Source organism: Anneissia japonica, unplaced genomic scaffold (genome assembly GCF_011630105.1).
Source record: "Anneissia japonica isolate Jap-2015-1 unplaced genomic scaffold, ASM1163010v1 scaffold288075_len254835_cov185, whole genome shotgun sequence".
NCBI classification, from domain to species: domain Eukaryota; kingdom Metazoa; phylum Echinodermata; class Crinoidea; order Comatulida; family Comatulidae; genus Anneissia; species Anneissia japonica.
Window position 1 is genome coordinate 34,001 of NW_022711128.1, and position 16,919 is coordinate 50,919.

The window sequence follows — 16,919 nt, forward strand, 5'->3', positions numbered from 1 at the left end:
AGGGACAGGCCTACTTATAGTTTAATTCCGGTGTTAACGGGAACCGGTCGGCGGCTGCTGTGTGCTCCGCATATATGACATTGTATTTGTTGTTGATAATGGTACCAGTTTTATTGACCCAATAAATGCTATGAGAAACTCCGTTCATTTTGTTTAAAGTTTATTCAATAGTCGATCCGTATTACCTGACGGCGTGTCCGACAGACTTACTTACGCAGGACTTAGACTAGACTGAGACTGCTTGGCCGAATCCGCCACACTATCCTGTTGAGCTTAAATTAAACAAATCGATTGTTTACTTTGTATTGAGACGTTATTGTTCTGTATACATGAGTAGGCCACTGATAATATCGAATTTTGGAAACGCGTTTCGAACGACTGTGGCGAGAAGTGTCAACCAAAGACTATTTATAGCATAATATTGTGACGTTATTTCCAACTTACATAGAGAAGGAAGTTCGTACTTAATAAACATGTCAGTGTAAGTCAAAACTTCAGAATTTGTTTGGGGGAATATCGCAATGTTAACGTCTAGGCCTACATAAGCCATTTTTGAATGAATAAGAGAATGTTATACATGATCAGTAATAAACGATGACCGGTTGTAGTGTCGGTTAACACCAGGCGATTCCTGCCAAGCAGGTAGGACCTAGGGCGACTAGCTTAGTCTGCTCTAATTTGCTGGATGATTTGGGTTGCACTACTAGTAGGATGGCCCTTTTTAGCTAGCCCCAAGGCAAAAATTTGGCCTAGAAATCCGTCCGCGCATTTCGCAAAATAAGGGCCGATTTCCGCGCAGATTTTGGCGAAAAATAGGCTTTTGACCTAATCTTAATTTATAAACAATGTATTTTGCAGTAGTTACGATTCTGCGCACCAATTTTTCCTAGTCAAACCAGCTCAAATTTGCGTGGAAAATAAAATCGCTTGGAAAGTACAGTAGGTGCGCGGAATCGTAATTACTGCATAATATTGTGTGTATTTAGTGTTAATAAACTTCAATTGTGAATTTGTTTTTTTTAATGTCTTTTATACATTTTTATTTAAATTTTTAATGTCTGCATGTATTATTTGCCTGCAAATTAAAATGCATTGTTTTAAGTCCCTAGTAAGTGCACTAAGCCTAAATTTGGATTGATCTATTTTCTACTTGGATACTTATGGTTAATTGACTGCAAGATATTAAAGATGGCAGAGGTACTGTATAAAAAAAATTATTATTATTAATTACTATTATTATTATTATTATTTAATTAATATTATTTCTGCTCTCCTGCTTTTCCATCTTTTGCCTTTTTAAATATATCTTTGTCATTTGATTGGCGGATTTAATATCACATGACACTGACTGTATTTATATAATTAATGGTAAAAGAATCTTTTTTTACCATGCTGTCATCTTTGTTCCATTGCTTGCTGACAGGCATTTCTTCCAATAGGTCAATCATGGGTGAGAAAGGTGGTCCCATTTAAACTTTGTAACACTCTGTTTGAATAGCCATAGATGCCTAGATATATTTTGATTTATTTTTTCATAAAATATCAAATGACAATGATGAATTTTAGGTATATAATAAAACAAGTAATGGAAGTTTTGTATGTGCAATAGAAATAATATTTTCATTAATTGAAGATGGAATGTTCTATCCAACAAGGTGAATTTTAACAATATTCTTTCCATTGCACTCAGATATACTATTGCACCATAGTGTGCCTGGTATTTGTGTCATCTCTCCACCCTGTTTTCATATTCTTTTTAGCATTTACAATTCATATACAGTATTTTTGAATAAGTTAATAGTTTTCACCTTACAATTACAGCATTCTAATTTTAATGTTATATTTCTTAGTATTTTTGGCATTGAAAATGATTGCTTCCATCATTTTTAAAAAAACAATAAAGATTATTTTGTTTTAGTTTTTCTTTCTACTGAATGGTTTATTCAATGGCATTACTGTTCTCCAACAGGACCGCCAATATGATATGTCATCTGAAATCAAAGGTATGGTATTAATAATAAACAACCATTCAGAAGACAGGTGTGGCTCAACAAGAGACGTTGCATGCATGAAGGAAATGTGGATCGAGTTTGGCTTCTTGCCTTTCACTCACACAGATTTAAGTACTGAGGTAATTTAATGCATTCTTTTAATATTTTTAAAGCGATGGTTTACTGCTCAGGTAACGTTTAACTCGGTCCTAAACAAACTCCTCCACAGTCAACTCAGACTTATGCTATCTGACATATCTCCAGTTCGTTGCCTGTCTTCTTGGGACCAATGCCCTATTGGCTTGCGGGGCCCGAGTGCCAAATTTTTGGTTGTTACAGAATGAGCTTTTTTTTTTTGAATTTAAAGATGTATTGTCCCTTGCTAATGTCAAAAAATCATAAAAAATAATTTTGAAATAAACTTGCTCATTGATTTTTAAACCAAACAATTATAATAAAAATAATATAACACTTCCAGGAAGTGTTTCTATCATTTTTCGCTGTAAACTGATGGGTAGACATTTTTTAAATACACTAATTTCTATGTTCAAGTTGATAACTTTTATGTTACTTCAAAATAGGCAAGTTAATTTCAAAAAATATTTTTATAATTTTTTTGGTATTTAGCCTGGGACAATACATCTGTAAATTTTGATGTAATTTGGAAATATTCTTTTTTGATTTGTAAATACATATATTATTGTTTCTGTACAATTTCATAATTTTTTAAATTTATATTTTTGTAAATGCAATAATTTTAGCCTGTGGCTACGTATTGTATTCTTTTATACCTGAATAAAATAAATAAAAATAAATTAAATTTGGTTATGTCGATTGACCTTGGATACAAGCATGGACAGATCAGACTACGAAATGGCTTATTGTATACATGTAATATTGTGGCAAACTACAGTAGCCCCATGGATTACTCCCTCTATTGGTATATTTCCAATATCTGTGGTATTAATGTGGAGAAGCACTTTGAGTCTTAGTTGTGTAGAGCGCTATTAGTACGATGATTGACTTATAAAGTGAGTATTGTATTGTTGTTTGTTTGCTGTTTCGGGTGGTAAAGCTCAAAGTTGGTGTAAACAATATCTTTAAACTTTTGCACTTGAGTCACAAAGATACTTACAGTATAGAGTACAACAGTCGTGTCATCACAACACCAGGTGGTGCCCTTTGTTGTCAACCAGACATTGGTTACCATCCATTATGCCTGAATGACTTCATAATCTAAATGGTTTGGAATAGACTTTCTGGAATAGGCATTTCAAAACCTAATAATTTACAATCAAAATGTACTAAAACACAAAAGCTTGCATTATATTATTTATTGAACACACATTTAATCATCATTAAAATTTACAAAGAAGAATTAAGATACAACATCTTAATAATTACGTTAGGAATTGGGATCAATGGTTTGTCAGTGGGGAAAATGGATCCCGTTGAACGCATTTTTGTCGCTGATAGCAACGGAGTAGTATCACATGGTATCGTGACGCAACAGTGTAGTACTCTATACATTCTATCCATTAGGTGTTTACTAAGGCAGGGGCAGATTTACCCTTTTTGACAGGAAAAAAAGAACAAAAAAAGAAAGAAAAACAATTTATTGATACGCCAAAACGCCTCAAAGCAAAGATTTCCCAGGGGAATGCCCCAGACCCCACTAGGGTAGTGTTGTCTCTCAGTCGACCCTCCTTTGGGACATCTTTGGATCCGCCCTAGTGTTTATGTGGAAATGAAAATGATGACATAATGATTGATGTCTAAAGCTCTGTCCAGACTATAAATTTTATTTGACAAAAACTTGTGACATGCCTAAATATGGTCATGATGACATCACATCATGACCATATATAGGCACATCATGACTATATATGGGCATACAACAGTTTTTTATTTTTAAATTTGATAGTCTGGACAGGGCCTAATCAATATTACCATATTTATTTGAATAAACTTCCTCCTCTAGAGCCTCATTTGGAATAAACACCCCCCTCCCTTCCCCTAAATAACTGTAAATAAATCTAATGGAAGCAACATCATTCTCAACACATTCTATTAATGTTCTTTCTACTCCAGTAAAATTACATTTTTTCTAACCTGGTTGGGATCAATAAATCTTTATCATATAACACAGTTACACATTTTGACTAATTATGTGTTGTATTTCCATATTTACAGTGAAATTAAGGGTCGTTTATATGCGTTATTATATGTATCCATTTTACACCAAAAAAATGAATCCCTCAAATAGACTCCACACCCCCCCCCCCACCTTCTTAACAATAAACCCCCTGGAGCATTAATCAAATAAATATGGTACTCCTCATTATCTTCGCCAGATTTTTTTTTTACTTCTAATTTAGGAAATGATAAAAAAAATGAAAGTATTTAGCAGGAGGGCACGTTGGCAATCTGTTGGTTGTCTGGTTGTCATGCTAATGAGCCATGGAGGCAAAGATGGATTGTTAGGACAACATAAAAAAACTCTAGATTATCCTACTATATTCAAGATATTTAATGAGGAGAATTGTCCACTGATGAAAGGCAAACCAAAGTTGATCTTTATACAAGCCTGTCGAGGAAGTAAGTAATATCATATTTAACTGAATTGTTTGATTTATGTATTTTAATTATTATATATTCATAATTATTATCATCAAGTTAGAAGCTCGCTGGCTACACTTGTTCACTGCTTACCTGCTAGCAATAATGTTGGCCGAGTTATTGTTATTATGAAAGCCTCTTAAATTTCATGCAGTTCCACTTTTATAATATGTTACCCCAGTTCTGAAGTCGGCTTTACTGATAATTGGTAAGAAACGTAATAAAGGACGAATCTAATACAAAATAAAATACAAAATAAAATAGTCTATGGCCTAGTTCAGACAAGGTGGATAAACCCGGCTCAACTCACCGGGTTTATTAATCTGCTAATCAGAACAGGGTGGCTTATCTCAAGCCGGGCTGTGTTCCTATAGTAACTAGACCTGGCGTGCCACTGTGTTTAACTTTTCTAAGCCGGGCTTTAATCGTTGCGGGGGTCTTGCAATGACTTCAGGTAACAAAATGACCAATTAGCATTCAATTATGTATGCTGTGAGCGAGCGTACGTTTAGCGAGCAATGTTTTGAGACATTTTCCTGGTTATGGTTCATTATTATGCAAATTCTCGCGCTTGGCTAATCCTGCTAGTCTGAACGCCCGGCAAAGTTAAGACGGGCTTAATGTTGAGGCGGGCTTATCTCAAGCCTTATTCAGTCCCAACTTTATTCAGTCCCAAATGATCAGCTTCTGCTGGATGGTCCACCCTCATTATGGTTCAAATGAAAAAAAATTTAAAAAATCACAATTAGCAGCACATGGATGAGACGACCAGAGATATCTGTAGGTGAACAGTCACTAGGCTTGAAAAAATAGCAAGTTGTATCTCAAAAGAGATACTTGTAGAAAGTATATAAAAATTATGTATTAAAAAAAAAGATGTAAGATGTGAAGTACATAACTTTTTTTAAAAAATGAATCATTACTATTATAATTAGCTCAGTTGGTGGTTTGAGCCCCTCTGTGCATGCTGAACATTGGAGATCATTGCTCCTTGGTTCAATTGCCATCAGTGTTCTCCTTGTTTCAGCTGGAAGGTGAAATGCAAGGTTCAAAGCACACTGTCTCAGATGAGATGTTTAAAGCGTTGGTCCCTTTTGCCATATGGCCCATGTACATATTTATTTGAACATATTACTGTACACTTTTTTGAAAACAGTAAGAGATTGTCTCCCTCCAGGGTTCAGTCCAATTAAGAACAACAAGGTCCCCACTGGTACGTACTTTCATGGGTTATCCTTCGTGTATCTCACTGAAGAAGCCCAGTGTAAGCCAATAAATTTTATGAAATGTATAAGTATAAAAGAGGAATGCGAGCAAAAACATTAAATTTTATAAATGCAAGTTAACCATTATATTACTGTTTGCTTTAATAAGAAACAGGAGATGGCATACAAGTATGTATGGATACTTCACAACAATCTTACATTGAAGAAGAAAATCCAGTATTTCCACGTAATGAAGATACCTACATTGCTTATTCCACCACTTACGGTATACTATCCAACCCATTTCAATTTTTTATGTTTTAATATTATTATTTCATTTTCATCCATCAACTGACTCATCACACTACTGCAGGTAGAGCCAGCATGGGGTCCAGTCATTAGTGGCATATCTTGGAACCTAGAAATGAGAGTGGGTTTTAGCCTACTTGAGCGTAATTCATTGATGCAATTCACACAATATTACAGGGAACATACTTGTTATAATAATAATAATAAGCTATATTTTAACACGGAAAAACTTGTTTCAACTAGAGTTGTTCTTATACAAGTCTGTGTAGGAGAAGCAAAATTTAAACAATTGAAATTAACATACTATTTTGTTAATTGAACAACTTAAAGAAAACCAAAAATAAAATTGATACAATTATTCATTATGGAAATGTCAACATTCTGTATCCCAGACCCCCAGCAACTCCACTACTGGTATTCCTGTCACGCATCTACATAAAAATAATTATAAAAGGGTACTAACAGAAATAAAAAAACTAAACTAAAAATCAGAAGCTAATATACAGAAATACAATATCACAAAGGATGAACAAAAATTGTGTTTACATGGTAGCAATAAACATTTAGACTTCCACCATATATTAATAATGAGATAAGTTTGTAACTTGTATTCTTGTTAATTAACAGGGGCGCATTAAAGGGGAGCCCAACTCTGGTGGGGCTGACGTGGTCTGGACGTACCCTCAGTTCGTAAAAGTCCCTCTTTTTCTGATCGCTGGATCTGCCACTGATTAAACCCAAAATTGTTCAGTTACATAACAGTGGTGATCCATGTTATTGGTTCTTCATAATTTAGGTTTCATTCTCATTTTCAGGTTGCGTTTCAATAAGGGAGAAGAAAAGTGGTTCAGTTTTTATTCAAGCTATAGACAAAGTTTTTCGACAAGCGGCAGACAAGAATGACTATGAGATACTAATGACGAAGGTATGAGTTTGATACTGTTTTCCAATCTAATAAATGTTTCATAGCTATGATATTGAATATTGATTGGAATTTTATGTTGACATTAAAAACATTTTTTTCTCTTCAAGGTTAAAAATGAAGTTTCAAACTTTAAAGGAAGTCATAATTTGGAAACTATCATGCAACAGCCAGTGGTATGTGGCTTCCTCAAGAAAACATTGTATCTTAAGGAGCAAATTTAAATTACATAAGACGGAAGATGAAAAAAAGAAACATGAATTTTTCAACAAAAAATTAGATACATACAGTATTACATTATATTATTATAATTTATATTGAACATAAATGAGTTTGCGTAGATTTCAAAGGCTCTGCAGAATCTTCCAACCTGAGCCAACTCCTATAAGCTTGTTTCCCTAACTATTAATATGGTCCGAGGTCCCAAGAATCGAAATGGCCTGTCGCACTCCCAGCAAGTAACCATTCTCCTGCAAGTTCATGATATTTACATGTTTTTACTACTTTAATAATCAATTGTCCCTGGGAGTCAGCTGGCGATGGGTATCACTATGTGAAAGATAGATGCTCATTTCACCATCTCTCCCGGATGTGGCTTCTTTCAGCTTGGGATCCCTGTTAGTGTTGATTATTTGTTATATGAATATTTAAAAATGAATAATTAATTATCTCTTATCCATGACCATGACACTCGTAGTACAAACAACTCAGTAAATTCTGCTCGTGTGTGTTTAATTATGCACCAATGGTTTACACATAAAACATGGAAAATTAACTGAGGACCAATTATCTCCATGGTTTGGCACACACAGAGTTGCTCAAACCACACTTTAAAATGGCTTCTTTCTATTTTTAACTTGGCCTTCTATTCAGTACATTTATAAAATTATAAGGTGTATATTATTCCATCAAAATGCAACTCTTTTTTGCAGATGCAGTATATAAAATCAATAAATTTTTTTAATTCAATATTAGGACATTAAGAATTTGTTAATGTTTGACCTTGTGCTTTTTGTAATTATGTCCCAGAATGAGCGAATATGCTAACTGCTCATTTGCATAATTAATATTTCACTAATCAGGTAATTTAGGTTAGTTTTACCATAACTAAACTTGGTAAGTCCCATTGGTTTCCAACTTGGCAGAATTTAAGATAGTAATAAGAGGACAGAGCCTATTGTTTTTGATACATGTGTGAATATGCTAATTGCTCATTTGCATAATTAAAATTTTGCTAATCAGGTACAGGAATGTAGGCTACATAACGGAAGTTTGGCAAGTTCGATTTTTTCCAAACTTGGCAGAATGTAAGATAGTAATAAGAAGACGGAGCCTATTGTTTTTGGTACATATGTGAATTTGCTAATTGTTTATTTGCATAATTAATATTTCGCTAATCAGGTAATTTAAGCTGTTACCATAATAACTATAGTTTGGTTAAGTCTTATTAATTTCAACCTTGTCACAATGCAATATGGTGATAAAGCAATAGCCTATTGTTTTAGGTATGTTTGTGAATATGCTGATTGCTCATTTGCATTATTAATATTTTATCAATTAAGAAAATTAAGATAGTTAACACAATAACTAAAGTTAGGCAAGTCCGATTAGTTTCAAACTCTATAGAATACAAGATGGTAATAAGAAGACAGGTTTTTGGTACGTGTGTGAATATGCTAATACCTCATTGGCATAATTAATATTTCACTAATATGGAAATTTACGCTAAATACCAGCATAATTACTGGTGATTATTATAATCACTGGTGTATTAAATTGTTTGATAATACGATAACAAAAATTTGGCAAGACTGGTTTCAAACTCCTATCAGTTCTCAGAGAAAAACCACACCGTGGAAGGCTATGCTTTTACTGCGCAGCACAAAAGGAGCATTTCTAATTTTACGTGCGTTAAAGAACACAGTACACTCTGTGGAAAAGAGTAGGGGATTGTCTCCCGGTGTACTGCCCAATCACCACCAGAAGGACCGCATTGGAAATAAGTCTTCTTCAGACATTCGTGGGTTATCCTTGGTGTTTACACCGAATAAATCTAATCTAATGTTTATACCAATTTAAGTAAAATTGCATGATGAATAAAATGTATATAATGGAACCCATTGTCGCTTGATGTTGTTTGTATCATTTGATGTGTAACTCCCATAGAGTTAATATAAACAAAGGACATGTTTAACAATTTGTACTTGGGAAATTTGCACAGGATATTTCACAAATATATGTCTTTCTTGAGAGTATGCAGTGGCAGATTCGGGGGGGGGGGGGCCAAGGTGGACCACGCCCCCTTAAATTTTCAAAATTAACAATCAAATGGCAAAAAGGGGAAAGTTTTAACAAAATGTAGGTCCGAGAGTGCCATTTCCAGCTCCTAGTGGTGCCAAAATGAAAAAATTTTCTTACGTCAGCCCCAACCATGGAGGGGCTGAGGACTCTCGATCTGTGAAATTCCCCCTGGGGCCCCCACTGGTATGTATGAATTTATTGGATTGCGATTAAAAACAAATCTGATTTCATTCTGATAATGCTTTAGTAACTCCCTAAGTGAACACAGAAGTAAAACACTACAGAAAACACTTTTGCCCAAATTTATTTGTGCATTTGCTGTCTCTTCTATGAGCTTACATGAATCTAGAAAATTATTTTATAGACCCCGTTCCACTCCTGCAAATTAAGACTGAGTCATTAAATTCCATTACTGTATTATTGTACATTACTAGTACAATTTTTGTTTAAACTACCCTAGGCCTTCATACTCAAATTCAGCGACCCTGCTTTTGCAATGTTTGCATTAGACCAATAAGCACCATGGTTGCCACAACTTTACATTTGTCATTCAAAGAAAGAAATTACACATTATATAGTGACATTTTAAAAGTTGATGAAGTTCAGCTATCATGGTGCTTTTTGTTGAATAATTTTATTCTATCAGATAAATACAGCCTTGTACAAATAACCTTTAAAAATAAATACTGTAATAATAATAATACAATATAAATTATGGTATTAGTAGAATTATACAATTTTCATCAAGAAACTTGCTTGCTTATCAGGTCTAATCCAAATCACCTTGATAGTATAAGATTTTTTTTTAAACATGCTCATTTTTAATGCTAACTAAATGCATGTTTATTTTCCAAGAGCTCTGGTCTTATCAATTAAGATATTTAACAATTAGCCTGGTGTTTCGGTATCTACCCAGCACAATTAGTGGTTAAATACAGTAGGGCCCGGGTATTCAAAATTTTAAGCAGGTTGCTAGTTTGAATCTATTGACACCAGCGGCAGGAGCGAAATAATATTGTGTACTGTATGTACTTCCAAATTTGTTCAATCAGCCCCACCCATTATATTTTATTGTCCTATTGTAATGTACCCTTTTTGTTTCATCATCAAATATGATAGGCCCTGTGTTGTTAAAATGAGAAAATTCAGTAGCATAGGGAGGGTGGGAGGATAAATAAAAACTTGCACCCCAGGTTCACCTACCCTACCACTTGAAATTTTCTGAAAAAAAAAAAACCACTTTAAGTAGGCCTACCAAGTACATGTAGTTAAAAACAATGCCAGCCTCAGAATTTCCCTGACAAGGAGTCTGCCGTCCCCAAAAAGGACCCACATCTACCTCAGCCCCACCATGGTTATGGCTGAGGTGAGTACAGATTTTAGAATGGACACTCCTAGATGGCCAGAAATGGCACTCTCAGACTGTAAAAAATATGTTTCCAAAACAATGTTTTCAACAGAATGACATACCTCCGAGCCTACTGACAATTCCCTTCAATGGTTAGTAATTGCATCATATTATTAGCGCCTCTCACTTAATCCTATATTCTCAACCAGTCTCCCTCTCTTCATGCCAATACTCAACGCCACTATATACAGTGAGCTACACTCGGGCAAAAGCCCAGATTCTTGTTAACAGTGCTAGAGTAGGTGGACTGAAAATCAGACGGGAAAATGATTCAGTCTATAGCAATGTCGCGTGGGCCAGATCAAAGTCTTTGGCGGGCCGGAGTTGGCCTGCAGGCCGTGGGATGAATACCGAGGCAGTAGGGCATACTATTGACTTCAGTTAATAGTTATCCACGATAACTTATATTGTTCAATTATTCTGTTCAAGAAAAATCCACAAATATTTTTTTGCAACAAAGAATAATGGTAACAGAAGTATAAAGTAATTAGTGGCAAAACTGAAACAATTGTTCACAGAATAATCTCCCATTATTTTTGGCTTCAGAGTCACTGCATATTAGCAAAGAGTACTACTGTAATAGTATTAGTAACTCTTTTGTAAAAGGAATGGTCTGTAAATTCATGTCCATCTCTTTGTCTCTACCAGTAGCATGATCAACATGATACATCAATACTGTAATATGAATTGACGACTCTTGAGTGACTGTATTACAAGTCTAGTCAGTGACTGGATTGTGAGACTAGTACTTGATAACTTCAATACCTATGCTGATGGTGGTGTTGCTGTTGATGATGCTGCTGTGAGTGGTATGTTCCGCTGTTTGATTGTTGTTGGGTGGAGGTGGACGAGTACATTATGCCGGTCTTGGACTGTGAGGGCACTTGCTCGCGTTGAGCAGACCGACCTTGCTGATAGCCACTCAAATGCTTCATAATTAAAAGGAAAATAAATATTCAAAGTGAATGAACAGTGTTATACCAATATTAAAATTACAAAGAATACCAAAAACCACAATCAGTAAGATATCTTATTACCTTAAATGAGCTTTTTTTCCCTTAAATGTCAACATTTTACTGGCTGTATTGTATGACATCATAGTATACACACATTTTTGCAACATATTTCTCTCCTCTTGTTTAGTTATTTAGCAAAACTTGATCTCCCATCTAATTTATTTATTAAATTGTAGGATAGGCTAACTAGGTATCATTTTTCACTAAAGCCCCTATATGTGCTTATTCAGCAACCCCTATCTTTTGGGGCTTCAAAGTCCTGGAGAATGAAGCAGTGAGTGAAAATGATTCTTCTGCTTCTACTATGCACTATTTAAGACTTTTATTTATTTTTTTTAAAAATAATAATAATAATAATAATAATAATAATTATTATTATTATTAATATTTTTTGATTAAAGGGTTTTCAAATAATTAAGTAAGTAATAATACCTTCTGCTGGCCTTGATAGTCTCCTTGTACCATACCACTTCCAGAAGAGCCTGTTTGTCCAGAAACACGCATTCTCTTAGCTGCATGGTTGTTGGAGCTGGCAGCCTACAGTAAATACAGAACAAAAGGTAGAGAGGATAACTAATATACAGTAGTATTGATGGTGGTGATTATTTTAATTAATATCCCTATAGAGTATTATTACCAAATCTGCCACCACCATGATCATCACCACTATCACAATCATCCCCTCCATCGCAACCCATCACCACCCGCTCCCACCATAACCACCACCATTACCATAATCAACACTTAAACTCTGTAGTGGAGATGTAGCATAGAGGTTAAGATGCTTGCCTTCAAATCCTCTGAGAGCTCAGTGTTTTTTCTCTTGACTAAAAACCATCTCCCCTTCCTAAGCTTTGTAATGAGACTTCACTGATAAGCATCACATTATTTCATTTAAGAGTGCCCCTGAATATCAGTCGACCTTGTAGGATATGCTGGAAGAGTCGCCCTCTATAAAATAGCACCACCACCACTATGCTCATCATTGCTACAACCATCACCATATCACCACCACTCAACCACCTTCTTGCATTCTGTCCAGTTTAAAACCAGGCAGGCTTCCCCAACTTCAGAAATCATGTTAACAATAATTTTAACAATGACTTGGCACGCTGATACAATAATAGCCTCTCTGGAGGACAGCATCATTGGCGAAGCTAATCAATTATTATTACAAGTTATTTACCTTGCTTGCTGATGAAGACTTATCATCACCATCCTCAGTATCATTAAGAAAGTCCCTCTTTGGGTATGGAATGGGTTGACCTCCAAAAACACTAAAAAATATAATGTTACAATGTGAGAAGTAATAATAGTAGTAGTTTTTTCAGGACTTTGAGGCCCCAGAATCTAGAAAGACTGTGACTTACTCTGCTGTTGGAGTTGGCTCTTCTTTGAAGTAGGCATCCTCCAGGGCTTGTTCTGAAGTGATTCTCTTGTCTGGATCCATAATTAATAATTTAGAAAGCTATGAAGAAATATATGAAAATACAGGTATATATTTGTCAGATTTATTGTTATGAAAGCTTAGTTAATAATAAAAGTGTATTTTTCTAATATATGGTAAAGAAGTTTACTTACTAGATGGAATCCTTTAGTATCTTTTTGAACTTTATGTTTCTCCATGTACTTCGCCAATCCACCACTGTTATATGTAAGTCTAAAATTAATAAAATTTTAATATTTTAAGTATCTAAAGAAACATACTGAATAGAATTGCTTATTTTAAATGATAATATGTTACCTACTTTCAATGGGATAGATCAATTCAATTTTGTTGATTTAAAGATTTTGACTTCAAAAATCCTTAATTCATTACTAGCCATATTACAAGCTGTGTGTTCATTATTCTGAAAACCTCTTGGTTGAAAGCCCAAATTGAAACTGCTGGGCCATACAGATTCATGCGTACAGTAAATAGACAATAAACAATATACTGTAGTTTAACACCCAAGTGTTTTATTAAAAGATGTGATATGTTTACTCACTGTTTGGAACCATTTCCACTGCTGCTACTACTACTACTTGAAGGATTATTAGTTGGACGGCTATTAAGAAACAGAAAGTACACTGTATAAACACTCCTTGTGTAATAATTTGCATCTATAAATACGTCTATAAAACTTGGCAAGTAAAGAGCAGATCCTCTGTTACGCTTGATGCTCTGATAGTCAGGCCAAAGAGTATAGAATTGCAAAAGGGTCCAACAGCCCTGATTTTGTATGCAGGCAATGAGACTTTTGAAAAATGACTATTACGAGATAGGGGATGCCTGAAACTTAAACAATAGCATTCTATAGATGCAGCACAGTTCAATACAAATGTCTTTTACATTCTTTTGAAGGATGCCCTCTATTTCCTGGCAGTATTTTTCGACACAGACCTGTGTTCCAACAAAACCATAAGAGTAGAGCCTCTTGCAGATCTATAATAATCTGTTGTCAAACCCACCATCATTACAAGGCATGGGAAGTAGAGTTGGTCGTGAAGAAATTCTGACATTGTATTTCTGGATTGAACCAAGACCATTGTACTGGAAGTGTTGCATTAGTAATGCATTACCTGAAATCCTTAACTAGTGTTGGGTATTCTGGCATTTTCTTCATATCTTCCCAATCTTTATCTAAACATAAAGAAATGTTAAAAAGGTCAAAAAGTAAAGATTCAATCAAAATGATTTAGATTTTATAATTTAATTTTATATTAATTAATTTTACTTATTACACTTTTTATTTCATTCACATAATCACAATCAATAATTATTATCATCATCGGTACCATAACTGCATTCATTACAATCCCATTATCAATTATGAATGCTCACCAGTGAAAGCGCCATGATTTGCTCACCAGTGGTGGCACTAGAATCTGGCCAACAGGGGAAAGAGTGGGAGGAGAAAGATGGATGCCCAGAAGGCATCAAAATAATAAGTCATCACCTTAAAGACAACAATTTATTTCTCAAAACTATATGCTGGAAGCCTTTGAGATATTGGTGTGGAGAAGGATGTTGAAAGTGTGCAGGAACACAAATGGTACCGTCCATTATAAAAAAAAGAGAGCATTAATGTCAGATTTCAAAGGAATAAAAACGAGTGGACACCCCTAATGTTCATCTGCTAAAGTGGTCTAGAAGTGGATAGTGAAATGTATCATTGGGGGAAAAAAACCATAATGATTGTACACATGACCCTTTTGGACCCACTGACGAACACTACTGACCTTGTGGAAACCCCATGACACTGAAGATTCTGTCCAGCTGATCATGATGGTACGGATTGCTGGTCTTGATGTCTTCTTGTCTGCAGTGAAAAATCGGCTCAGATGTTAACAACTCAGCAAATATACAACCTATTGCCCAGATATCTGCAAAAATAATATAGAATAGAAAGATTTAAAATTAATGTATATCAATTCTATTCCCCAAAAATCATAATTATATAAACATTAGACTAACTATGGAAGTACAACTATACTTTGTGGAAGTGTTTTTGGTTTACATGGCTGCATTACTTTGAGTGTATACTTTCTTCTGCCTTCTAGAGCCAGTGTTTACTCCTGTGTTTTACATGTTATATAACTTTATATTTTAACATATTTTTTCATCTATTATTATTTTTATTTTGAATAAGTTACCAATAGCTTTGGTGTAGTGTCTTGCTCCAAGAAGAAGTTCAGGAGCTCGATACCAAAAGGTCACCACAACAGGGTCAAGGTCAGCTAGCGGCTTAAGTGGAGAATTGAACAATCGTGCAAATCCCATATCAGCTGGAAAACAGAAAATAGCTCTGATTGCAACGTAATTATATAATCTATCAACAAACACATAGTGGTACAGTGGGTCTCTTGTCGACCATTAATTAGGCAATTAGTCTGCAGCAGTTTACTGTTGGATAAGAAAGGGAGACAACTCTAGTCATGCTTATAGATCTATGACAAATATCTTGGGAGTGTTACAGGCATCTGCAGTCTGCAGATGTCTATTTCTCTTATATTTAATACAATTTTATTGCATGTTTCAAATGTCTTCGAGGGCAAATATCCACTAGTAATTACATTCACAAATTCACAAGTATCGTAATTACGTGGATAATGGTATTACCATAATCATAATGATTATGGTAATTATGGATATTACATGGGGCCAGTCTTAATCTTACACAAATGCTTCCTCACAATGTAGCAGGGAAAAAGTTTTTCAGGCCTAGCAACACATCCAGTGTAACATTTTTCTTGTGTGAATCAGGTACAAGACACCTCCAGTACCCTCAATACAAACCCAACAAAAAAATCAAATATTAATTTTACTAATAATAAAAAAAAAATATTAAGTATGAATTCAATGGCAAATAATCAACTGCTTACCAATTTTGACACAACCTCTTTCAGGCCCCTCACCCATTACCAGAATGTTTGCAGGTTTCTGGGCAGAAAAAAAAATCATAAATTTAAATGATGAACCTTAACCCTCTAAAAATAGTTTAATAATGAAATATAACATAGCATACAGTTGCAAGCTTCTGAATGAATAGATGGTAACCTTTACTCACCAAATCTCTGTGTAGTACCCAGTTTGCATGGAGATATCGAATGCCATCTAAGATTTGGTATAGGAGAGATTTTGTCATGCTTGCTGGGACAGTGGTTGGAAATCCTTTTTTTGATCCTTTATTAGCTCGATGGAATTTGATGATATGCTGTAAAGAAATGAAGAATTTCATTTTTTAAATGCTGTCTAAGTTGACTTAGGATTGCAGTGAAACTGCTGTAGCGACTGTGTAGCGATTCTATGGACATCAGGCTATGGACAAAATACCCATATTGAAATTTATATTCATCACTGTAGTTGATGATTTATTTATTCATTATACTGTAGGCACTTTCAGTACTACTGCACTGATTTTCAAAGTGGTAGTTTTAAAATATATACAATCTATAGAATTGATTAACAAAAATTAATACATATATACTGTATACATACACATATATATATATACATATATAGATTAAAAGGCAAAATACTGGAAAACAACAATGCTGTGGGAAACAATGGCTGGATCTCAGTAAAGATACAAAAATAATAAGCAACAGCTAAAAAGTAAACGTAAGTAAACAGCCAGAAATAGAACCAGAGCTTTCGGACAACAC

The 16,919-nt window shown here is 34.6% G+C and overlaps 2 protein-coding genes across 5 annotated transcripts in view; one reads left to right on the forward strand and one right to left on the reverse strand.

The window, feature by feature from the left end:
* Positions 1-428: 428 nt before the first annotated feature.
* On the forward strand, positions 429-9,162 carry LOC117107331 (caspase-8-like). Of its 3 annotated transcripts, none has more exons than XM_033248978.1 (7): positions 429-481; positions 1,103-1,197; positions 1,970-2,131; positions 4,370-4,589; positions 5,985-6,101; positions 6,940-7,049; positions 7,157-9,162. In XM_033248978.1, exons 2-7 carry the CDS (start codon positions 1,189-1,191, stop codon positions 7,268-7,270), a joined length of 732 nt encoding a protein of 243 aa, XP_033104869.1. In that variant the 5' UTR covers positions 429-481; positions 1,103-1,188; the 3' UTR covers positions 7,271-9,162. The 3 variants fall into 3 exon arrangements, with proteins under 3 accessions (XP_033104869.1, XP_033104871.1, XP_033104870.1); XM_033248980.1 differs by having other exon boundaries at positions 432-481; positions 5,991-6,101; XM_033248979.1 differs by lacking the exon at positions 429-481 and adding an exon at positions 488-642.
* Positions 9,163-9,635: 473 nt separating this feature from the next.
* LOC117107329 (cyclin-dependent kinase 8-like) overlaps positions 9,636-16,919 on the reverse strand; it is a 9,752-nt gene continuing 2,468 nt past the window's right edge. For both annotated transcript variants that reach the window (XM_033248973.1, XM_033248974.1), the window contains exons 4-14: positions 16,322-16,468; positions 16,137-16,194; positions 15,408-15,539; positions 14,994-15,137; positions 14,334-14,394; positions 13,760-13,819; positions 13,353-13,431; positions 13,142-13,239; positions 12,958-13,048; positions 12,204-12,308; positions 9,636-11,684 (exon numbers count right to left, since the gene is read on the reverse strand). In XM_033248973.1, coding sequence (XP_033104864.1) covers positions 11,514-11,684; positions 12,204-12,308; positions 12,958-13,048; positions 13,142-13,239; positions 13,353-13,431; positions 13,760-13,819; positions 14,334-14,394; positions 14,994-15,137; positions 15,408-15,539; positions 16,137-16,194; positions 16,322-16,468 — 1,146 coding nt within the window. In that variant the 3' untranslated portion in view covers positions 9,636-11,513. The remainder of the gene's footprint in view (positions 11,685-12,203; positions 12,309-12,957; positions 13,049-13,141; positions 13,240-13,352; positions 13,432-13,759; positions 13,820-14,333; positions 14,395-14,993; positions 15,138-15,407; positions 15,540-16,136; positions 16,195-16,321; positions 16,469-16,919) is intronic.

What these genes read in the sequence shown, in the direction of transcription:
- LOC117107331 (XM_033248978.1), top strand. An exon ending in ACACAGATTTAAGTACTGAG is followed by an intron (nt 2,132 to 4,369) that starts GTAATTTAATGC and finishes CTTCTAATTTAG; the next exon opens with GAAATGATAAAAAAAATGAA. An exon ending in TGCTTATTCCACCACTTACG is followed by an intron (nt 6,102 to 6,939) that starts GTATACTATCCA and finishes TCTCATTTTCAG; the next exon opens with GTTGCGTTTCAATAAGGGAG.